The 25,638-nt window shown below is 38.4% G+C and overlaps 1 protein-coding gene across 2 annotated transcripts in view; it reads right to left on the minus strand.

Moving 5' to 3' along the window:
- Tmem63 (transmembrane protein 63) overlaps positions 1 to 25,638 on the minus strand; it is a 264,066-nt gene that overhangs the window by 22,012 nt on the left and 216,416 nt on the right. For both annotated transcript variants that reach the window (XM_067151701.2, XM_067151702.2), the window contains exons 14-15: positions 4,973 to 5,109; positions 38 to 318 (exon numbers count right to left, since the gene is read on the minus strand). In XM_067151701.2, the coding sequence (XP_067007802.2) occupies positions 38 to 318; positions 4,973 to 5,109 (418 nt within the window). The remainder of the gene's footprint in view (positions 1 to 37; positions 319 to 4,972; positions 5,110 to 25,638) is intronic.

Below are 25,638 nucleotides of genomic sequence, written 5' to 3' on the forward strand. Positions count from 1 at the left end.
TCAAATCACTGTCTCTGTAAGATGCTATTCCACTTACCTTGTAAGTAATTGGACTGAAGCCTTTGCACCAGTGTAGAAATGTCTGTGCTGAGAGAATTAAGACGGTGATACAAAACCCAATGAGAGAGTAGATGGTGATATCATTGAATCCTCGTCGCAGGAATGACAACATCATGAAACTCAATTGAAGAAGTGATATTGAAAAGATAACTATGTTAATAGCAGTTACATGTATGCGCGAACTGATCTTTGATGGTCCATAGGCAAAATACAGATTATATCGATCAACCAAATGCTTCAATATCATGTAGAGCAAACCTAAAACAGAAATTACAGAATAAGAAAACTCCCTGCACAATAGTCAAGAGAACATTCATCTAGAAATATACTGCCACATCCTACATGTTTACAATTAAATTAATAAGATATTATGGTTCCACCTATTCAATACAAAACCACTTAGTAATGCGAGGTTACATCACAAGTCTATCACAAACGGTACCAATTTCGACCCCAGATCTGGGTCTTCACCAGCCGATTGTTCAAAAGGTACAAGCTAAAAGCAATGCACAGACGAACAAAAAGTAATGTAGAAGATATTTAAAAAATTTCAAGACGAAAGTTTGAGTGGAGCTAAAGCACTAGGTTTAAAGCACTAGGTTTTAAATGTCTTTAAAATCTTGATGTGAAGACGAATAAATAGCTCGATGTTAAATCTTATAATCATATGTTTGATATATTAAGAAGCAAATAACTAGTTGTCCTGTTATGCAGAAAAGTTGAAATTAACAACCACTGTGAAGAGAAATAAGTAAAACAGAGTGCAGTATTAGAACAATTGAGTGTCACAGTTGACGAACAAAGGTATCTAAGGTAAATGCTGGAGTAGTTCTTGGGGTAACATAAATTATACAGAAAAGTTTTCCACCTATTCAATACATAGTTATATTTACAATGCGTGTATTTACATTGCATGAGACTAGTTTCATCCCTACTCGGGGTCATCATCAGCCATATTTAAACAATACACAATATTTGACGAAATCCTAAAACATGTTTCTAAGCAGTAAGAACATTATGAACATATAATTAACACTTTGATGTGTGGTTGAATTAGGCGCAGTGCTATGGTGCTCAAAATGTTGCAAATGAAAGTGAAACATTACGAGTGACATAGGTGAGCAATAAATAATACAAAGTACACTAAACACGTTAAAAAGTCTGGGTATAAAAGTACAAATGAGATGCTCTGTTGTAGATCAACTTAAGTAAAATTTAGACAGATGGTGTTTCAGATAGAACTCAGTAGGTCCTGGTAATATATCGTCGCTGCCGGGACAAAACCTCCTATGTGAAATATTTTAGCTTAGAACTTTGAACACTAATGTTCTGTCACCTAAGGTGCAATATTGTGTGAATATTGTCAAGGCATTCTCGCTCTTCACAATGTGTGTACTGCGGGTCAGTATATCTCCAAAAATATTATCACATAGGAGGTTTTGTCCCGGCAACGACGATATTACGGTTGTGGACCGAGTGCTATGGTACTAAGACTGGACAATATAACGTGACACATATAATAAAATTATACAAGTATGTACAAAATAATGTTTGAGATCCTCTCTAGAAGAATCTACGAGGAGTTGATTGTACACTGTATCAACTTAAGCAGAAAATTTGATAATTGGTGTATTACAATTACAATCTTACAATCTTAATGAAATCTCAGAGAAACCCAACATCCTTTTAGATTCATTTATCACTTTTCTCAGAAACAATAATTCAGCCAACCAGAATTCAATTTTAAGTTTAATTAAAGGCACTTTTCCTAAACAATTACCCTTTCTCCCACACCCTTCAGCTCTGCCTAAAATTCTCACCACCACCACCACCACCACCACCACCACCACCACCCCCCATCCCCTCTCAAGCCTCTACCACTCTGCCCAATGTGCATGCGCCTGCCCCTCACCTTCCTCCCCTCCCATGTATCTCCTTCCACCACCAGTCGCACACTACCAGCTAAGCTGCACACACCGCCCCGCAAGGCGAGTGTCCATTCGCTTTGTTGTCATCTATTCTTCTTTCCGCGTACTTTGCATTTTTTACTGACTTTTCTCAATTTTAATAGGTCCCATTGGTTTCGCTATGAACTGACAGTTCTGTCCATTAATATCACCATGCGCAGTGTCTACTTACAACTCCAGAAGAATTCTAAAACTTCATATTCAGTCTGGACAGTTGCAACGATCGACCATGCAGCCATGTCAACATAGCTTGGTTACCTAATACACCAATTATCAAATTTTCTGCTTAAGTTGATACAGTGTACAATCAACTCCTCATAGATTCTTCTAGAGAGGATCTCAAACATTTGTACATACTTGTATAATTTTATTATATGTGTCACGTTATATTGTCCAGTCTTAGTACCATAGCACTCGGTCCACAACCATAAAATATTACCAGGACCTACTGAATTCTATCTGAAACACCATTTGTCTAAATTTTACTCAAGTTGATCTATAACAGAGCATCTCATTTGTACTTTTATACCCAGACTTTTTAATGTGTTTAGTGTACTTTGTATCATATATTGCTCACCTATGACACTCGTAATATTTCACTTTCATTTGCAACATTTTGAGCACCATAGCACTTTGTCTAATTTAACCACACATCATAGTGTTAATTATATATTCATAATGCTCTTACTGCTGAGAAACATTTTTTAGGATTTCATAAAATATGGCTGATGACCCCGAGGAGGGTTGAAACTAGTCCCATGTAATGTAAATACACGCATTGTAAATATAACTATGTATTGAATAGGTGGAAAACTTTTCTGTATAATTTATATGTTATCTCAGTTCAATATGGACCAACAACATGAAGTTCATAACCCTCGAGTTCTTGAGGTCGCAAAGAGATCAATTTGCAGGTCATATTGTTCTGAACCATGGTTGATTTTGATTCTGAGTTCGATGCGGAAATAGAAAGACATAATGAGAGTAACAAAAGCCAATTTAGGTGAGGGGAATATTTTAAAGACAATGAATTGATTGAGAAAAATAAAACATATAATTCACCATTGCACAGCGTGATACAGCGAGGGGCTGAATTTGGAAATGGGTAAGAGAGCAGAAAGGGAGAGGAGAAGGAAAAGGTGGGGAAGAGGGAAAGAAGGAAAGGAGAGTGAATTTAAGGCAGGGCAGGTGGATGAGGTAATGGGGGTAAAAGACATGGATGGGTACTATCCAAGGCGTGGAAAATCAAATTTGAGTTTAAAGATTTAACACTTTTAAAAATGATCGAAAAGTATATTTGGTTTCTCTCAAATGTCATTTAAATTGAAATTAAGATTAAAATACTGGTCAAGATGAATGTAACAATTGGTTGTGTTAAGTAAGGCGCCTTTGTTTATTATTGTTTTATTACTGGTGAAACTATGTTTAGAATCATGTATATGCTGTCCTACTGCAGAGAATCTATTGCATTTTAAAGCATTAACATGTTCCAAATATCTAATAGTAAAATTACGCCCGGTCTACCCCACATACGAAGAACTGCAGTTGTTGCATTAAAATCTGTAAACCCCAGATTTTGAAAAAACATTAGATTTGTTCACCAAGGTAGAATTATGTAAGATATCTACATTCCTGTTGTTAGTTCTAAAAGTTATTTTTACATTGTGCTTTTTGAAAATGTTTGTGACTTTGTAAACTTCTTTCTTAAAAGTACAAGTGAAAAATGCAGAGACGTTGAGTTTTTCTTTAGTTAAAGTGGTTTTGAGATGGTGCTTGAATTAGTTAATTATTCGATCTATGAAAAAAGTTGTTATAGCCATTGAATTTAGCAACAGCCATAAAGCGAAACATTGGTAAGTTGACGGCCGAGTTTCCTGAAATTTATGAGATTTCTGAGGTTTTGAAGGGGGTTTTAGTTTCTCTTTCCACAGAGAATTCTGCAAAACTGAATATTTAATGCATTGGAGAACGTTTGAGAATCAATACTTACATTCGAAACCATATTCTCGAGTTCAACATAACCTTTAAAATTCACTGAAGGCCTAATTTAGGCAGTACAATATTTCCAGAAACTTACTACAAACAGTATACCAGTGACCAAATTACAATGGAAGATTCAAAAAAGGATTTTGCCATCATGTAGGGCACGTTTGTATCTGATGTACTTTATTTGATTAGATCAGAGAATTAAAAACTACTTGCGAACACTTGTTGTTTGGCTTGGCATTACTTGTTACATATTTTGATGAGCTTGGCTGATCAAAGTTGCTGACATGAAAGAAGTTTTCATAGGAAACTGATGAAGTTTCCCTGGTAAAAGTGAATGGAAAGTATCAAGATTTGTAACTCATGTAAATAATGTCTGAAGCTGGCTGCACGGTCTAGCTTGCCTGCCTCTCATACATAGGCTGCGGGTTTAGCACCCAGCCAAGTCAGGCATTTTTACCTGGGTATGAGGGCTGGTTCTAGGTCCACCAGTTTACGTGATTACCGTGGATTGAGGAGCTATCTAATGGTGAGATGGCAATCCCAGGCTAGTGAGCCAGGAATAACGGCTGAGAAAATTTGTCACACTGACCATGTGTCACCTTGTAATCTGCAGAACTTTCGGCTGAGCAGCGGTCGCTTGGTAGGCCAAGGCCCATTAGGGCTGTAGTTTGGTTTGTTTTAAGTGTATTTGTTAGATTAAAATTATGTGCATTTAATTATTGTGATGTTTAGCCAAATTGTTGATGGTTTTAATTCGTTCCCAGATGTTCTGTTTTCCGTATCTAATATTTTTTCCCCGCGGTCCCACCCAAAACTGAGAATCAAGGTTCCACTGTATACATACCAGTAATTAATTATTGTCTCCCAGTGATACCCCCCCCCCCCCCTCTCTCTCTCTCTCTCTCTCTCTCTCTCTCTCTCTTTCACTTAGATCTAATGAAATACAAAATACTCACCAAATGGTGTAATCAATGGACAGGGTAAACTGTAGATTACAGTCATTGCAAATATCAGAAGCATCCATGCATACTGCACTCCAAATGGAAACTCCCACAAAATGGCATTACGCACACTTGCTGTTTCAGCTCGAGACCTTCACAGAAAATACAACCTCAAATTTACAATGAAGTATACTGCACAACAATTACATGGACATATAGTGCAACAATGTATTACGTTTTGTTCAGAAATGCTCATTGGACTACTGGTTCACCAGTATAGATAAATATCATAAAACAAAACAATTTTGCACTTCAGCTTATCTTAACACTATTATATACAGAAAGATGAGATCATGAACACAATCAATAGGATAAACACAACAGGTCAGTGTGGTAAAGAGGGCATAACAATAAGGGGAAATAAGGACAAAGACAATCTCCACATCTTCATACACTGCTGCCTCTCACCTCACCAATCCCAGTTCTTAGACATTCGTTCCTTCCCAGACTGCGACAAACTTTGCGTCTAGGCTGTCATGGAAAAGAAGTATAAGTTCAAAAATGACATTTTTCAGGAGACACCTTTTATTGTTTTTCTTGAAACAAACGATTGGAAGGACTTTTCCCACATTGTTAATAAAATTGTTGTGGACTCATAATTACCTGGAAGAGCTTTATATTCAAAGTAAAGTATTTAAGGATTTATGTGACAGTCTATTTCTCCCATAGTGAGAACTAGACTTATACTATCGTGACTGCTGAATACAGTAACATAATACACACTTGTAAGTGATGAAAATAAAAAGAACAAAAAATAACAATAATGTCCGACCTTACAACAAAGTCTGCACAGGATCTACAGCTAAATGATTGAAAGATAGCAGCACCAATTCAGTCACCGTGGAATTCTTCTATGTCAGGGTACTTGTCCTCATCGTCATTTGTTTTGCGATCTTTGTAAAAGTTATGGAATGTAGGTGGAAATTGGTAGTATGCCTCTATAACACTGTTCAGACTGCAGTGGAACACCCATCTTCCCGCTACGAATGAAGCTTATTGTTTGAAACGGCTCATCCTCATTGAGACTCTTTTTGAAAAATAAAAAGCTTACCATACTCTTTCGTAAAACAAAACCATATAACATCCTACCACTTAAATTTATTTCCCTGTGTATCTTTCTTTCGAAGTTGTAAGGTGTCTTTAAGAACACCAGCAAAATCCAAGAAGTCAGTATGTGTCAGTTCTACAACTCCAAATTTCCTCTTCTTGCCAACTGAGCGTACCAGTTGATACCAGTCATGCGGATGAGCCACTGGTACTTAAAGCATCCTCTTGTTTTTCGATCAGGCCATGGTCAACGTCACATTCTTAGTGACTGTGGCCACGAACCATGAATTTATGATCAACGATATTCAGATTTGGATTTTCCTGCATAGCGAACAAGAACATTGCAACCACATGAGTTTTATTCTGCCCTCTGCAGGTATCTGAGTATAGTGTCACTTGTTTCACTTCTGAAGGAATTGACATCAGTTCCTTGAAAACACATGTTGCAATCTGATTCCCACCAAGAGCACCCTCTGCTTCATACCACACGTAGCAAGTGACGCTACCCGTACTGGTTTCATGCATGATGAAGTTGTATGTCCACAGTGGTCGTTTATAAGAAGCAACTGAAGTATTAAAAAACTGAGTCGGCAGACACTGTTGTAAGTCAAAAGTGTAACATAGCATCGAACTATCTGAGCTGGAATGTTTCTTGTCTTTGTCCTTTTGGAGGTACGCATTGTCTGCCTCAGGGTGATGAGCAGCTAAATCGGCGTCAATTTCTTCCATAGAACTGTCTTTTACTGACGCAGATTTCTTTCTAGCATGCAGAACATCACATTTGTGACACGTATCCACTTTAGGCTCTTGAAATGTAAGGTTGATCTGATGGAACTCTCTTTCGTATATTCCACTGGAAACTGGCCTATCTTTTCCATCAGAGTAGAGGTTGTACATAGTTTGCAAATTGAGATATGATGGTAGATAAACTCTGCTACTTTCTCTACGTGTGTAGTGAGATTTATATTGAGGAAATGATGAAATCTCTTACTTCTTTTACTTTCTCAGGAGGGTGTTTTTACCAGGTGGTGTTTTCCCCCCTTCTCATCACTTAAAGTTCCAGACACATTAGCCTGTCGACTGGTAAGTGCAAGTGTAATGAACATTAGGGACTCATCAAGGGTATACGTGAAACATCCTCTGCAAACACGAAATCGTTCTCCGTTTACTCGGGAATGAAATAAATGTGTGACCATACGGCATTTTGCTTTGTCGGGATCCTGGGTTCTTTTCTGCGATGTTGCAGGTGCTTTCGAGTCAATGAGGCTGACCACATAACTTACTCTTTTGTCTCGATCTTCAAGAGCCCAATATTCATTAAATATTGGTGTCCTAACAGTGTTCTGTTCATCAATCATTTTGTCTAGTTTATCTTTCATTTCAAATGGCACATTTTTAGAGGTTTTGGAGCTCTAGCTTTAACGTTTTTCCCTTTGGCCCTTATATACGTTTGTCCTGTGTTCCGCTTTTGTTTTCGTTCCTCTCTCGCTTTTCGACAATGAGTACCTTTCACAGCATTTGTTGGAGACATTTTTTCTGGTTCAGGAGTTACAAAGCCAATTTCCTGGCAATACTGTCGATTTTCTTCCTTTTTGAAGGTCTTCCAGCAGTCACTAGCTTACAAACATTTGTATCTTCGTCCTCACTTGACTCACTCTCTTCGAGTACATTGTCTTCATCAATGTCACCATCAACAAAAATGTCTGAAAAAGTATCACTATCATTGCCTATTGCATCCTCAACATCCTGGATTACTCCTAACTGCTCCTCAGTTAGCTCAGATGACACATGTTCAAGGTTAACTACCGTCTTTCTCCTACTAATTTCAGTAAGAGCTGAAATAAAAAGAAACAAGCTCTAAATAATAGGAAAATTTAACCGTAAAACAGCTACTTATGATAATAATCCTTCGTATATTCACTACTGAACATTATCAAGAGCAGTTACCTGGTTCATTTTTTTTTTCCCTGTGTTAAAAATTTCTTTGCAAGTCTAATATTCTTAATGACCTAGCAGACATCTTCAAAAGTCTAATTATTCTTCTGTTTCTATTGTTCTGTCATATTCAAGTGATCGAAAGACCAATTAAATAACACTCACATCACTATGCTATACTCTAATAATACTGCAAATCACTGTTTTCTTACTGTAATAAAATGTTTACAACTTCACATAGTACTCAAAGACACCGGGCAAGTTGGACATGTGGTTAGGAGCACGCGGCTGTAAGCTTGCATCCGAGAGATAGTTGGTTCGAATCCCACTGTCGGCAGCCCTGAAAATGGTTTTCCGTGGTTTCCCATTTTCACACCAGGCAAATGCTGGGGCTGTACCTTAATTAAGCCCACGGCCGCTTCCTTCCAATACCTAGGCCATTCCCTTCCCATCGTCGCCATAAGACCTATCTGTGTCAGTGCAACGTAAAGCCACTAGGAAAAAAAACTCAAAGAAGTAACAATACTTCATAGATAATCCACAATGGTAACATACATTGTGCCAAAGATGATATGTCATCACCTGCATCATTTTCCATGACCAGGTCAAGGAGTATAACATGACTTGTACTATGTTGCACTTTGGCACTAATAGTATAAGTTGACTTGTACTTTTTTTCCCCAGCATGTTTACTTGTACTATTAAGACCAAATGACATACAGTATTCTTCCATTTCATTCTGACTTAAACTACTTAGACCAACAGATCGCAATCTCTTCTAGGACTCCGGCCCTGGACTTCTCATTTTGACCATTTTCTGACTTATATTCTTTTTCCCTGGCAGCCTAGGACTACTAATTCACCAGTAATAGATAAATATCATAAAACAATTTAGCAACTTCAGCTTATCTTAACACTATTATATACAGAAAGATGAGATCATGAACACAATCAATAGGATAAACACAACAGGTCAGTGTGGTAAAGAGGGCATAACAATAAGGGGAAATAAGGACAAAGACAATCTCCACATCTTCATACACTGCTGCCTCTCACCTCACCAATCCCAGTTCTCAGACATTCGTTCCTTCTCAGTCCGCGACAAACTTTGCTTCCGCTTTCCAGCTTCACATCACCAAGGGGTCAACTTGACAGGCATCCATCTTGAATTTTGAAGTGTAGGATAATAGGAAAGCTGGATAAAGATTGATGCAAATGTAATGGACTAGTATAACTTTGAAATAATTCACTAAACCCATGGGTAAATAGTGGAAATATCGAGCTCAAATAGTAGGCTATGTTATTTTTTTAATTTTTTACGTAGCTATGTACAGACTTTATTTGGTATAAATCATGGTCGTATCATTATTTGTGTGTTGTAGGATCTGCCAAGACAGCAAAGACATAAGCAAGGTGTTACCATAATTATTTTAGACATATCAAAAGCCTTCGACAACATCGGACTTCAGCACCTAAATCTAACATTAGCTGCTGAGCCGCTTCCATCTAAACTGAAGGAACTAATCAACAATCTACAGACTGACAATACAACACAGATCGAAACTACTAAGGACAAAACTAAGCCAATTCACTTGTTAAGAGGACTTATGCAGTGATCACCATTATCGCCAGCATTGTATAACCTGGCCACAGATTTCATTTTTGATAACAGAAGAAAACCTAGTACAGGCATATGGCAAATCAGTTTCTGCAGAATTGTCCCCTCTTAGTATTATAGGTTTCGCCGATGACTCAGTTATTGTTGGCAAAAAATAAGGAAGCAGCTCTTGAGTTGACACGTACTGTTATCACGTTGTTCCAGGAAATTGGTCTACAGATAAATACCAACAAACGTGTAAGCATATGTATTGAAAAGGGGAAACTCGTGGACGGAGTGCTCGATATTCACGAAAATTTTAAGATTAGTACTATTAAAGAAAGAGAAGAAATTCAATATCTTGGTGTCAATTAATGAAACACCTTTGATGCGAACTCTTTAAAAAAAAAATTGCACAAGAAGTTAGATGCGCTTACAGCCTCACCCTTGTTAAAGGCAGATCAAAAGTTCATTGTCAGCCCTACTCTTGTGTATGCTATTCAGACTGCTGAAATTAGAAAAGTACCGCTTAGCTTCCTGAAAACCGCTGACAAAAATGGTAGAGCGCTCCCTAGAGGAAATTTTGCACTTACACACGGATGCACCCGATAGTGCTCTGTATTCTGATTTAAGATTCAAAGGCCTCGGACTTTTCAAAGCAACCTGGAAAGTACATCTGCAACAAATAAGCACACACAACGCTCTTCGCCGAGCCAGCAATAGCTATGTTTTAAAGATGCGTGATCTGACATCCAAAACGACGCATTGTTTACAGGCCCTCAACATCACATATATTAACAGATTCTCCAATAAAGGCAGTGACCTTCCCAATCCAAGAAAAATCTGCCAAGAACCAAGAAATTGTGAAATGGCAATTTGTTGCCCTTTGCCTCAGAAGGGGATCGGTGTAGAGTTGTATAAAGAGCACACTCTGGCCAATAATTGCATTAGGCATGACCAGGGACTTCCTTGTAGCAAATGGTGAGAGGCAATCAAGATGACATCGAATGTTTCTACAGTACGAACTATTCCGGGCAGAACTCAGAACGGAAACCTCTGTCGCAGATGCATCAGAGAAAGAAACACTGGTTCACATTCTGGGTTCTTGCCCCTACAGTGAAGTACTGAGAAACTCATGTCACCACAAGATAAGATCACTGATTGCAGAAGAACTCCGTAGTAAAATCTTCCATGTACATGAAGTCCATGGTTTGTCTACGACAAGGAGTACAAGACGAATTGACATAATTGACTTTAAGGATAACGATAAGAAAGGCTTCATAATACCAATGTAGTTGGTCCGTTATTGGCCATCATAAATTTTCCAGCTAACTTATTTCTGGCTGCCAGCGTTTCGCCCCAGTGGGCTAAATTGGGCTCATCAGTTGGTAAATAGCACACCTACCAAGACGCAGGGCTAGTGCATACCATGGAGGCCATTGCGTAGGCTACTTGGAGACACCGGCAGTACCAATGCACTTTGAGAGACTGTCTCATTTTCTAAAACTTATGCCTGCTTGGCCATCAGATGATATAGATGTTGATTCTCATAGGGAATTATCGATCCAACCATCCGATTCGAGCACCATGTCGGCCAGTCTACTGAAGTTCACTTTGAAAAGCAGAACATTTACGCGCCCACCATCCTGTTCTACAAAAATAAATACTAGCTGAATGAAGTAGAGATTATCGGCCTAATGGTTGGTGCTCGTGGCACAATACCTGCCTTGTTCATAGAATTCTGGAAGAAGTTCAACCTGCCCATGAAGAGCATTGAAAGAATAGTTACCACCACTAAACGTGGATCTGTACACATCCTGAAATCTCATTTGTGGTTTGTGACTTTAATTACAATAGTGTTAATTCCCTAGGAAAAAAAGAACACTCAGAGTCAGGAGTTTACAAACTGAAATATCATCAATGTGAAAAAACTTATGTTGGGCAAACAGGGCGCAATTTTACTGTAAGATACTTAGAACATGTCAATGCTAAAAGGCATAAAAAAAATTCCACAATGGGCCAACACATGAGTACAACCGGACATCAATTCATAACTATAGAGCAGGATTTAACTATACTATGTAAAATAAACAAAGGAGTTCTTCTAAATACATTTATATTTATATTTATTTAGAACAAAAAAGTAATCGGGACAAAACCTGAATGATATAATTGACGATAGGAACCCTATATTTGAAGGGATATTATCAAATCTTGAAACTTTAGGCAAACTAAACAACACAGACAATAAAAGGATGAATAAATAAGAGCCTACACCATTTCGTACATCCACTCCCCCCACCCCTTCTAAAGCCGAAGCCGTGACAGTATGGCAAGTGCAAATACTTAGGTGTGAGATTTGAAAGTAATTTGCACTGGAAGGGTCATGTTGACGACATTGTTGGGAAAGCATACAGATCGTTACATGTCATAATGAGGCTACTTAAAGGATGCAATAAAGAATTAAAAGAAAAAAGTTACTTAAGTATGGTTCGTCCATTATTGGAATATGCAAACAGTGTTTGGGATCCTCACCAAGAATACCTAATAAAAGAAATAGATAGTGTGCAGAGGAAAGCAGCAAGATTTGTAACAGGGGATTTCAGGAGAAAGAGTAGTGTATCAGAAATGTTAAAGGAACTTGGGTGGGATACTTTAAGTAAGAGAAGGGAGAAAACTAGACTTATAGGATTATATAGAGCCTATACAGGAGAAGAAGCATGGGGAGATATCCGTGAGAGGCTTCAGTTGGAAAATAATTATATCAGCAGGACAGACCACAAATATAAAATTAGAAGGAATTTTAGCAGAAGCGATTGGGGTAAATTTTCATTCATTGGGAAGGGTGTGAAGGAGTGGAACAGTTTACCAGAGGTAGTGTTTGATCCTTTTCCAAAATCTGTACAGATATTCAAGAAGAGAATAAACAGCAACAGAAAAAATAAATGAAGTGTTGGAGGGCATTCGACCAGTGCAGGTTATTGTAAATTTTAAAAAAAATGTGTGTGATTAAATTAATTCCATCCCCTGGTCTAAGGAGTTTGGACAGCCAAAGTAGGGGATTGCCTGTAGGGGTGAAGTACAGTCGGGACTTCGAGGGCCCTGGGACCGCTACGATAGCTGTGAAGGCCCTTCAGGAACTCTGAAAATTGGTGGCAAAAGGGGCTCTGGTTAAGACGCAGCAGGTCGTTATGCTACTTAGGTTTCAGAATGGGTTAAAAAAAAAAAAGTAAATAAATGCAATGTAAAGTATAATCTTATACCAGTTGTATAGTATCATTAGAAGTAATTCCACATACTGTATATCAGTTGACTATATTTGTAAGTAGTACAGGAGATATTATAAGTAGAATTTTGTAAACAATATAAATTTATTAAGAATGAGCTGTGTGTTTAATAGAAAAAATTGTTAGCGTAAATTGTATTGTATTATAGGAAAATTTTCTTCTATTGTTAATTTAATATTTAGTGCTTGACAATAATGTATTTTAGTGTACCATTTGCCACCGAGGTAGACACCTCATTTGCAAATAAAGAGATTTTGATTTGATTTGTATGCGACATGCCTCCTCCCCTATCCACAGCCTTGCCTCCCCAGAAGGTGGAGCAAACATCGAAACACACACATCATTATTATACAAGACATAAAGCAGCTTCAAACGAAGCTCCTCCAGGGTCATGGTAGAATTGGAGTTTAACAACAGTAAGGTATGGGACCATTTTATACATTAAGTTACTTTGTAAAGACATGTTTTCATTACAAAAGCAAATCCCTATTTTCCTTATTTCATTACAGAGATTGAGACGAAGCTCCCTTCTCAATTAGTGAATGACAATCAGCTTCAAAGTTCCGCATTAAACTAAATTTCATACACATTAAGTAAGCTCAAAACAAACAACAGCCAACCTGGAAGGAGTGAAAGAAGTGAACATTCAACAATATTTAGAACAGTGTCAAGGAGTCATACATTTTAAAAAACCTTTTAACTGGAAGACAAACAGATATTTTTTGGTGTAACAGAGTTTGAAACTTAACAACTGTTCAAATGAATAGATATAGTTTTTTACGTAGGCTAACTATGTATTCATCCCGTCTCATTTCACCAACCCATTAACCACCACATTGTTTTAATATAATTTTAATTCAATTTATATTCAAATAGTTTTTAAGAGGAACAAGGTACCTGAAAAGAATGTACTCAAAAACTCAATGATTCACCTAAACTATACAACAGCTGAAAATGTTCTCAAATAAGAACGAAACATGTACTGTTTATAATTAATTAATTTGCTAAAAAGCAAATAAGTATTAAAAAGGTGGAAGATTTTCAATTATTGTAAGTCTCTGTGATTAGAATTTGATACGGAAAATGAAGCTGATTACTTGCAACCGGTGTCTCTTCCGAGCTCCTCTTTCAGCCTGTAGTAAATGTAAGTCAGGTGTGTATGATTTTGTGTGGATATTACCAATTGTTTGGTTATGAACGTGTGTGTGTGTGTGTGTGTGTGTGTGTGTGTGTGTGTGTGTGTGTGTGGGTGGGTGGGTGGGTGTGTGTGTGTGTGTGTGTGTGGGTGGGTGGGTGGTTGCCCATCCAGTGGGTGAACACGCCCAATATTGCTTATCAACAGTTGTGTATTGTTGTAATTTCAGATTTTGTGTATGTGTGTGTATTGAAAGTTATGTGTGTTTGTGTGCAATGGTGTGTGTGTGTGTGTGTGGCCAGGTCGTTTGCCTCATTCAGTGTTACCGGACGGCAGCTACGAGTGTGTCAGCTGTGGCAGTCTTGGTGGTCATCCATCCAGGAGCTAACCACACCTGGTTTGCGTTTGGAAGTATGCAGTGGGTGTTTACCGATGTCGTATTAGCAGTGACTCGCACTTAGTAAACTGAATGTAAACTTTTTGTGTGGGTGTGCGGTGTTAAATTTTGAAAAACAGCATAGTAACTGGGTAGTTGTTTTGCGGTGCACCTGCCTTGGTTTCCGTGTGTTCCAGTGCTTTTGATTAGGAAGTGAGGGCTGTTTCATGGCTGCTTGGCGGGGTTTCGTGACAGGTGGGGTTTTGGGTTATAATTAGCTGTCTGCTGGGCATGGGGGGTGAGGGGGCTGACTTTTGGCCGACAGTAGTCTAAACAGGAGTATATTGAGAAGAGTGGAGGTGTCTTGGCTGGTTTGTGTACTCTTGGGTGAAATGACTGGGGTTCGAGGGTGGCAGGATTTTCAGGCTTAACAGTGGGGGAGGTTTTGGGTGTGCGTATAGGTGTTGTGAGTGCCTGTAGTGTCCTTTAATTGTCTTCTTAATGAAAGGACAGCCAGGGAATGAGACGGCATGACTGCCGTGGCAGTTTGCACACCTCGCCTGGTAAAGTATATAAAGACACAGTCTGGGAAGTTGAGAGAGTTGTTAAGTGTGTGAAGTCAAGTTGTGACTTTGCTGTGTTGGTAGTTGGTTGACACGCTAGTGTGGCGTTCTTTTTCTTCAATCAATCAATCAATCAATCAATCAATCAATCAATCAATCAATACTGATATGCATTTAGGGCAGTTGCCCAGATGGCAGATTTCCTATCTGTTGTTTTCCTAGCCTTTCCTTAAATGATCGCAAAGAAATTGGAAATTTATTGAAATCTCCCTTGGTAAGTTATTCCAATCCGTAACTCCCCTACCTATAAATGAATATTTGCCCCAATTTGTCCTCTTGACTTCCAGCTTTATCTTCATACTGTGATCTTTCCTACTTTTAACGACATCACTCAAACAAATTCGTCTACTGATGTCATTCCACGCCATTTCTCCACTTTGGAAAGTGTCCCCAGTGCCTTCCCTGAAGTCTCAGTGGTATATTCCCAGGGCTTGGGTGTCCTCGTTTTGGATAGTCCATTTCTTCTCATTTTATGACCGCATAGGATCACTTTAGTCAGTCAGGCAAGGTCACACTTTCCAACAGCTGTTCGGCCAAATTGATCCAGAAGCTGGTAAAGCCTACTCACTTCTTTTCAGGGTTGAGCAGGCGACAAATGATGTTGGAATTCAGAAGTGTCATGTCTAGCATGAAGAAATATATATTTTTGTATCCTTTCACATACTTCCTCATCAAGGGGAATGATGCGAGAGTTTGGTCATGGAATCTACACCACCTATTCCACAGTTGTGGTCAACAAGATTAGGTTTGAACTTTTTTTTTCCATCATACTTTACCATTTCAAGGTAATCTGGCATTCATTTCATCCACAGATACAGGAAACCAGTTTTCCTTTTCATATGACATTACCCCATTTATATCCTCAGCAGGTGATACAAGACACTGTCTCATTGGTTAGATGTTCCCAAAAGTCTGCTGTTAGAAATTCGTTCACAACTTGCAGTTCGTTCGGACATTGTCCTAGATGCCTTTGAACAACACTATTTATTTCACCAGTTGCGATGCGTGAATGATACTCCGGAGTATTACTTACGTGCTCCCAGTGCCATTCCCTATCATGTAAAATTTGATTAGAAGCCGTTGGTGTGGCATTAGTTGTAGGCCTAAAACTCAGTGACATATTTGACGGCAAAACAGCAATTTGTTCAATCCTACCAACGCTCATGTCACTACCACACAAACTATTTTCACTACTTCCATTTCCACTAAATTCTTCGTTGCTTATTTTTATATCAATGTCACTCTCTTCTAAAAATTCCCTTATAATCGCTTCATCACTCAACTTGGAGGCAGCCATGATTTTGCTTACGATGAGGTTGCTAGGATACAGGTTATTCTTTCCATGGAGTAACTGCACGTAAGTGTTAATTGAATATATCACTGGAATAAAACAGTGCTTCCATCTGTCAAGAGGTTACCTTATCAATATCAAATCCTTTCACAAAGGAAACCAGCTTGGAGCGGGTCCGGAAATAAACACCATGCGCAGACCGAGAGATCTGTCTTTGTACCAGATAGGGATGGGCTTAGCAGTTATTTTTGATTAACTGTTATAACTGGAGCGGTTACACAAAAATACTTGTTAACTTTAACGGTTAAAAATAACCTCTAGTGCCAAAATGAGTGGCTGAGACGGTTGAGGCACTGGCCTTATGACCCCAACTTACCAGGTTCAATTCTGGCTCAGTCTGGTGGTATTTGAATATGTCAGCCTCGTGTCGGTAGATTTACTAGCACATAAAAGAACTCCTGCAGGACTAAATTCAGACGCCTCGTCTTCTCTGAAAACTGTAAAAGTAGTTAGTGGGACATAAAGTCAATAAAAGTATAGCACAAGAGGGGTACCTAATATTCGCTGCACAAAGGAAATACGGTGCCAGTAGCGTGCCGTCCTGGTCAGCGATTTCCAACTGCATCCAAAAGCTGCTTCGAGAGGTCCACGTGTTTATACATTTGAGAAGCTATCTGACAGTGATGACGGCCTTGGTCACAAATGCCGAGAATAACAACCGGGAAGATTCGTCACGCTGACCACGAGTCACCTCATAATATGCAGACATACAGGGTGAGGAGCGATCGCTTAGTAGGCCAAATGCCCTTCAAAGCAGGAAGTGTAGTATGTGGGCCAACTGCAAGGTTGACGTAAGGAGCATAAGTTAAGTCATAATTCCCTTTTATGTAAATACTACATACATGAAGTCGATCAGTTTAAGAATGACGAAAAATTGCCTCCAAATAACAGAACGATACTGTAAATGAATGCAAAATACATGCTTAAATAACTTTATAGAAGAGCCAGAAGCATGAACAAGGAACACAACAAAAATTAAATCCACCATCATTTAAGAATACTGTTAATTACAAGCTGAAATAACTTGCATAAATTTTGATTACTGTGATGGAAACTGGTAGCGAGTACGGCCGCACGGCTCTGCCCACTTCATAATTCCCGTAACTCTTAGACGTTTACGTTGTTATTATTATTACTTATATATTATTCTCAGTTCAATACGGACCAAAAACATGAAATTCATAACCATTAACTCTTAGACAAGCCTACGAGTCAGTACTGATTACTTGAGGCGGCTACTGGTAGCGTGCAGGCCCGCGTGGCGCCCTCGTTAACTGAGTACATACGAGTATTGCCGAGCCGCTGTTATTTCAGTAACTGGATATTATAATACTAGTTAGTAAAAGTACTAGTTACGGGAGGCAGTTACTGGTAATGACTTCGTCCGCGCACTGGCCTCGTTAACCGAGTACACACGAGTATTGCCGAGCCGCTGTTATTTCAGTAATTGAGTATCTCCTGTAAATGTAACAAACTCCAATCGCATAATGGTAAAAGATCCTTGTTAAGTTATTTACCAGCCACAATTTTCATGGGAATATCACTTCCTGTCTGCAAGGTAGACACAAGTAGGGTAAGTTAAGCTTCGTAATTTCGTCATACGTACTATTTTCTCTGTCTCCATTGTACAACCGACATCCACAGAAAAATATATTAAGTCGATCATTTTAAAAAAGAACGAAACTACCGAAAAAGGAATCCTACTTAATAACAGAAAACTGTACTGTAAAATGAATGTAAAAGGCACATATAAACAACTATTTAGAGAAAAGCTGAGGCAAGTGTTGAATAGGAACTATATGTTTAACAATACAGTAATTACAATAATTAAAAATACAACAGAATATTACCCTAAATAATATAAGAGGCAAATGAATGCAAAATACAAGCTTAATTAAATATTCAGAGAAACAATACAATTTTGCTTTAGGTCGCACCGACACAGATAGGTCTTATGGCGATGATGGGATAGGGAAGAGCTAGGAGTGGGAAGGAAGCGGCCATGGCTTTAATTAACGTACATCCCTAGCATTTGTCTTGTGTGAAAATCGGAAACCACGGAAAACCATCTTCGAGGCTGCCGACAGTGGTATTCGAACCTACTATCTCCCGAGTACAAGCTACGTGGACCAAGCCACGTGGCCAGTTGCTCCGTACATATTTAGAAAAAAACCAAAGCAACTGCTGAATAGGAACTTAAATTTTTAATAATATAGGAACAAAAATACAACAAATTGAACTCCAAATAATAGACCTATAAGAAATTTGAAAATTGAGACTGTGCAATTCAACTGTTGATGTAGTCAGGTAAGATTTATATATACAGCAAGATAGGGTTTAATTTTAGAGCAGTTGGTGGTGACACCTCTCTCGTCTATGCATGTTATATGGTTGTTATTGTTGTTGCTGTGGAGGTTGTGTACCACCAACTGCTCTAAAATTAAACCCTATCTTGCTGTACATATAAATCTTACCTGACTACATCAACAGTCGAATTGCACAGTCTCAATTTTCAAATTTTAATGACAAGAGTTCTTATAACATACCATTACAAAGTATATCAGCCATAGAACATTCTCGATATTCACCTAATACAACTTAATCAACACAAGAACTACAAGAGGATTGAAGAATGAATGCAACGCAGCATGAACTCAAATTTTTATAGACTTTTTGAAATATACCATGTTTTAATGTGTTTAATGTGCTATATTTTTTAGTGTCTTATGATGTGGCATATATATTTATGTTTATGTACTCATGTCCATGCTCAATCAATAGGTTTTAATTTATTATAACCATCACCACTTTTAATCAGAGATATTTTAATGCAACATACTGCAATATATTTTACTTCCATTTTTCATTAGACATCCGGATGCTCTAACGTAACATCTTTGTAATTTTGTCTAATGACTGTAAATTTGTGTGCTAGCTGATGATGGCCAAGATAGGCCAAAACCGGTACTAGTGCAATAATTCATTCACAATAAATGTATTGATCGGTGGAACATTTTTCTTGTCTATTACATTGCTGGTGTTAACCGAGTTTACCCAAGTATTGTCGAGTTGCAGTTATTTCAGTAACTGGACATCTCCTGTAACCGTTACATGCTGTAACCGTTACAAGCGCACATTGTTAAAAATACTCGTTATGTTATTTACCAGCCATCACTAGTACCAGAGTGCAGTTGAGAGCCAGGACGGAGAGATCCGTCAAAGTACGCCAAGTGGTTAAATTGTAAAAGTACTGAATTATCTCAAATTTTAGTTTCTGCCTGTCAGGATGTCTCGTACTGATCCTACTCCTCGTTTGAGAAAGGAGGAATTATGTTACGAACTCCGCATTCTCACAGTAAATTCCACAGGAAATGCCAGAGATGACAAACTTGTTGAAACAGTCTCTTAATTTACTGGTGACTATTTCTGTGCTAACCGCAGACGAATTGCGCGAGTCTTTGGTGGTGATTAGAGACAGATTGCTGGAATTTAATGCCATTCTTGTGTCTTTCTGTTGTTCTGAGCCCTCACAAGGTCAATTAGTGCATGTTAAAGGTCAATTACAACATTGCATGGATTGGATTCGGGATTCGTTCTCTCTCAATTTGCCAGTAGATGAGCGGCAGGAGTGTGAATCTTTATTAATATCATTTTCTAGGATATTTGACAAAATTATAAACTTGCTTGAAGTGCACGAGTTGCCTAATTCAAGTTCTGAGGTTCAAGTGTCTACCTCTTCTGAATCGTGTCAACGTGATTCTACCTCTACTCCGGTTGAGTTTCCAGTGGTTTCTCGAACAAGTGAAAGTGTTACTCCAATTTCTATATCTACAGCTTCTCGAGCTTGTACCGTGGTCACTAGTGCTAATGTTATTCAGGCATTTTTTTTTTTTTTTTTTTTTTTGCTAGGGGCTTTACGTCGCACCGACACAGATAGGTCTTATGGCGACGGGTTAGGAAAGGCCTAGGAGTTGGAAGGAAGCAGCCGTGGCCTTAATTAAGGTACAGCCCCAGCATTTGCCTGGTGTAAAAATGGGAAACCACGGAAAACCATCTTCAGGGCTGCCGACAGTGGGATTCGAACCCACGATCTCCTGGATGCAAGCTCACAGCCGCGCGTCTCTACGCGCATGGCCAACTCGCCCGATATTCGGGAATCTAATGTGGCTAATGTTCCCCAGGGTTCTTCTTCTGCTATCTTTTCAAGTGCATTGGTACCTCTAAATTATCCAAGTAATGTGTTTTCTGTGCATGTTGGAATGCCAGCTAACAATGCTATAGCACCTTGTAACTCTACTGCATTTCAGTGTCAGCCTACTTTTGTGATGCAACCTGGTTTTCATGAGATTGTGCAAAACTATGCTCCTATCTAAGTGCCACCTGTACCTAGTGTTTCTTTAGGTTGTACAGTATAGCCCCTAAACAAGTGGTCAATGCTCTGATGGTTTCTCAAATTTGTGAAAATGTTTTGCAGATGAGGATATCTGCACCTATTACATTACAGTCTGTTAGTCCTAACCTCACTTTCAGTACCCCATTCTTTTCTCAAGGGCGCTTGAATCAGGGTTACTAATGCTACTGTAATTCCTTCTCAGGACCACTCTAGTCCTTTCAAGGTACCTCCTATGCCTGCCTTCTCCCAGATTTTTTCCAATTCACCTCACCCATTGACTACTATATAAAAGGGAGTCTCTGAATTTACTGCTAATTCTATTGACAAGGTTATTTCCTTCCTTTGATTTTTCATTGAATTTAAGGATCAAGCTATTGTGTAACATTTACGTAGCGATCACATTTTTCAAGTCTTATATGCACATGTACCTGGAGCTCTGTCTAAGCATATCAATAGAGCCATTTCTGAAAGATGGAAAGTGGATCAGTTTAATGCACATGTACTTGAATTCTTCATTCCTTCTCATCCCTTGTCTTCATTAGTGCAGAAACATTATTTCAGAGTGCAGCATTTGAACGAATCGTTGTCCGAGTATATTCAGGATATTAAATTCAGTGCTAGAATTTTTATGCTTAACTATTCTGAGTCTCAAATGGTTGTCAGCATTGTTGAGGGTCTTGTCCCTAATTATCCCTAATTTTGCCGTGAGCAGCAACTTTTGCTCAATTGGAAGCCATTACTGTTTCTGCCGAAGGTATTAGATATGCCGACCAGCTACACGTTGCATTAGCTTCCCCTCCTATGAGCATGTCTTTGACTCAGGTTACTAAAACCGCTTCTTCCCTTTCTTCCAAGCCATGTAATTCTTGTGCATGTTTTAGTTGTGGTTCCACTGAACATTTCCAGAGGAATTGTCCTAAGATTAGGCCCTTAGGCAATTCAAAACCTGATGTGGGTCGAGCCTCTTCCACCAATAATTCTTGTCAATACTGTGGGTCGAATAGGCATTTCTCTAGACAGTGCCCACGTAATTCTTCTGGGTTTGCGCATCCTGGTAATCGTAATTCTAGATGACTAACCGTCAAATGCTGTGGTAAACCTGAAAGTGTAGCTTCATGTTTTGTCTGTTATAACTGTATGTTAAAGGATGATTCACCTAATTTTGAGGTTGATAATGGGTCCCTGTCTGAACCTAGTGTTAATATCCTACAATCTTGTGGCATTTCGGCTATCCTCCCTTGTAAATAACCGTACATATGCTTAGAGGTAAATAATGAACCTGTGTGTGCAAAGGTAGATTCAGGAAATAGCATCACATTGATGAGTGAGAACTGGTATAACTCAATGAAAACTGTTTGCAAGTTACCTCCATTGAAGTCTGTATCTAAACTGCCATACTTAGTGTTACCAGATGACAACGGCTCGAAAGCAGGACTTTTGAGTTCAAAAAGCAGGAAAAACCAGGACAGCATTAAAATTGCTTAAATTTTTTGTTAAAACCATTTATTTAGCGTACCTTATTCATATTGCTTGGCTTCAAGTGAAGGTAAACGAAAAATAGCAAATATTGTTCTAGATTTTATTAATCTTAAGATATGTACTGTAAAACAGGCAACTCCCTTGAGTTATAATACTGACCAGGAAAACTAGTAGAAAGAGCCTGCTGTACTTCAAGCTGGCTCAGTCAACTAGAAAAAGAAACTCAGGATAGTAAGGAATTTCAAGTTACCCAATTGCAACAGTCAAGTTTTAGGGAGGAAGGGGGTCTGAGATTGCTCTTGGTAAACTGTCAAAGTGTAGTAAATAAACAATTAAAATTCGGTACATTGATGGAATCTTATGAGACTGATGTGGTGATAGGAGTGGAATCGTGGTTGAAAGAAGGGGTGGGTAATAGAGAAGTATTTCCAGAAGGGTACACAGTCTATCGTAGAGACCGAGGAGATAAAAAGGGAGGGGGGGTGTTTATTCTGGTGAAGGAAACTTACTGTTCACATGAATGGTTTACCGATGAAAGGGATGAAATATTAGGGATAAAATTAGTTTGTGATAATATGAAGGAGGTGGGAATTATAGGAACATACAGGCCTGGAAGAGAGGAAAGAGACATGGAAATCTTTGAAAAAATAATAGATTATACTCGTAAAAACAATAATAATGATATGGTAATAATTGGGGGAGATCTAAATTTGCCTGAAGTTGAATGGAAAGGAGCTGCAAGTGAAGCCCATGAACAGAAACTGGCAAATAAGTTAATTTGGGAGGGAGGATTTACACAAGTAGTACAAGAACCGACTCGTCTCAATAACTTACTAGATGTATTCTTGGTTAAACCATGGGGAATTCTTGATAAAACTGAGGTAATTGAAGGAATAGGAGACCTTAAGGCTGTAATAATGGATGTAGGACTCGTACCAAAAAAGGCTTAATAAGAGGGTTGCACAAGACAAGAAATTGTACAGAAAAACTAAAGTTGATGAATTTGGGACTTACCTTAAATCACAATTCAGTTGTTGGATAATTGAAGGGAGTAACGTGGATACACTTTGGGCTAAATTTAAAGGAATTATTTGGGAAGGAGAGAAGAGATTTGTACCTGTTAAGAAGGGTAAAATGACCTCAGACCCTGTTTATTATACAAGGGAAATAAGAAAATTAAAAAAAAAAAATGTAGAATAGTAAACAGGAAAATCAAAGAGGGTAGGGAGAGTAGAGAAACTAGAAAACAGCTAATGAGGGAACTGAATAGAGTGAAAAAGGAAGCAAAAGAGAATTATATGAATGGCATACTTCAAGAGGGTAAAGACCACAAAGGGAAATGGAAAAAGCTGTATTCATATATCAGGAATCAAAAAGGAAAAGGAATCCAAATTCCAACAATGGTGGAAGAAGGGGGTGAACACTATTTAACAGATACTGAGAAAGCAAACCTATTTAGTAGGGAATTTAGAGATTCAGTAGATGATTGTCAAGAGTTGGAAACCGAAACAGAAGATAGAGAGGGAGAGAGACAGAGGGAAACAAGAAGCTTCTCATTCACAAATGAAGATATTTTCAGAGAAATCCAACTGCTTCAGCAAGGAAAAGCAGCAGGAAGTGATCAAATTACTGGGGAGGTATTAAAGACAATGGGGTGGTACATAGTGCCTTATTTAAAATTTCTCTTTGACTATGTCATAAATAATAGTGTAATACCAAAGGAATGGAAGGGTGATAAAAGGAAACCAGAGAACTACAGACCAATCAGCCTGACCAGTATAGTTTGTAAAATTCTGGAGAGTTTAATATCGAAGTACATCAGAGGGATATGTGATGATAAAAATTGGTTCATGAGGAGCCAGTATGGATTTAGAAAGAAATTTTCTTGTGAGGCACTACTGGTGGGATTTCAGCAGGACATATCAGATCAGTTGGATTCAGGAGGTCAGTTAGATTGCATAGCCATAGATCTTTCCAAAGCCTTTGATAGAGTGGAACATGGAATATTATTAAAGAAATTGGAGGGAATAGGATTGGACGTAAGGGTTACACGTTGGATAAAAGCATTTCTAAATTCAAGGGTTCAGAAAGTCAAAGTAGGAAATAATGTATCTCAGGAAGAGAAAGTTTGGAAGGGAATTGCACAGGGTAGTATAATCGGTCCGTTACTTTTCTTAATATATGCAAATGATTTAGGGAACAATATAACATCAAAAATAAGATTGTATGCAGATGACATAATTGTTAATAGAGAAATAAACAACATTGAGGATTGTTCAGAATTACAAAGGGACCTTGAAAGTATCCAACAATGGGTTGAAGAAAATAATATGAAGGTTAATGGAGGCAAATCAACTGTTACAACTTTTACAAACAGGAGCTTTAAAACTGAATTTGAATATACTTTGGATGAGGTAGTTATCCCAAAAGATGGCAAGTGCAAATACTTAGGTGTGAGATTTGAAAGTAATTTGCACTGGAAGGGTCATATTGATGACATTGTTGGGAAAGCATACAGATCATTACATGTCATAATGAGGCTACTTAAAGGATGCAACAAAGAATTAAAAGAAAAAAGTTACTTGAGTATGGTTCGTCCATTATTGGAATATGCAAACAGTGTTTGGGATCCTCACCAAGAATACCTAATAAAAGAAATAGATAGTGTGCAGAGGAAAGCAGCAAGATTTGTAACAGGGGATTTCAGGAGAAAGAGTAGTGTATCAGAAATGTTAAAGGAACTTGGGTGGGAAACTTTAAGTAAGAGAAGGGAGAAAACTAGACTTATAGGATTATATAGAGCCTATACAGGAGAAGAAGCATGGGGAGATATCCGTGAGAGGCTTCAGTTGGAAAATAATTATATCGGCAGGACTGACCACAAATATAAAATTAGAAGGAATTTTAGCAGAAGCGATTGGGGTAAATTTTCATTCATTGGGAAGGGTGTGAAGGAGTGGAACAGTTTACCAGGGGTAGTGTTTGATCCTTTTCAAAATCTGTACAGATATTCAAGAAGAGAATAAACAGCAACAGAGAAAATAAATGAAGTGTTAGAGGGCATTCGACCAGTGCAGGTTATTGTAAAAAAAAAAAAAAAAATGTGTGTGAATAAATTAACTCCATCCCCTGGTCTAAGGAGTTTGGACAGCCGAAGTAGGGGACTGCCTGTAGGGGTGAAGTACAGTGGGGACTTTGAGGGCCCTGGGACCACTACGGTAGCTGTGAAGGCCCTTCAGGAACTCTGAAAAGTGGTGGCAAAAGGGGCTCTGGTTAAGACGCAGCAGGACGTTATGCAACTTAGGTTCCAGAACGGGTAAAAAAAAAAAATTTTTTTAATAAAATAAAAAGTAAATAAATGCAATGTAAATATTAATCTTATACCAGTTGTATAGTAT

This window comes from Anabrus simplex, chromosome 7 (assembly GCF_040414725.1).
Source record: "Anabrus simplex isolate iqAnaSimp1 chromosome 7, ASM4041472v1, whole genome shotgun sequence".
Lineage (NCBI taxonomy): Eukaryota > Metazoa > Arthropoda > Insecta > Orthoptera > Tettigoniidae > Anabrus > Anabrus simplex.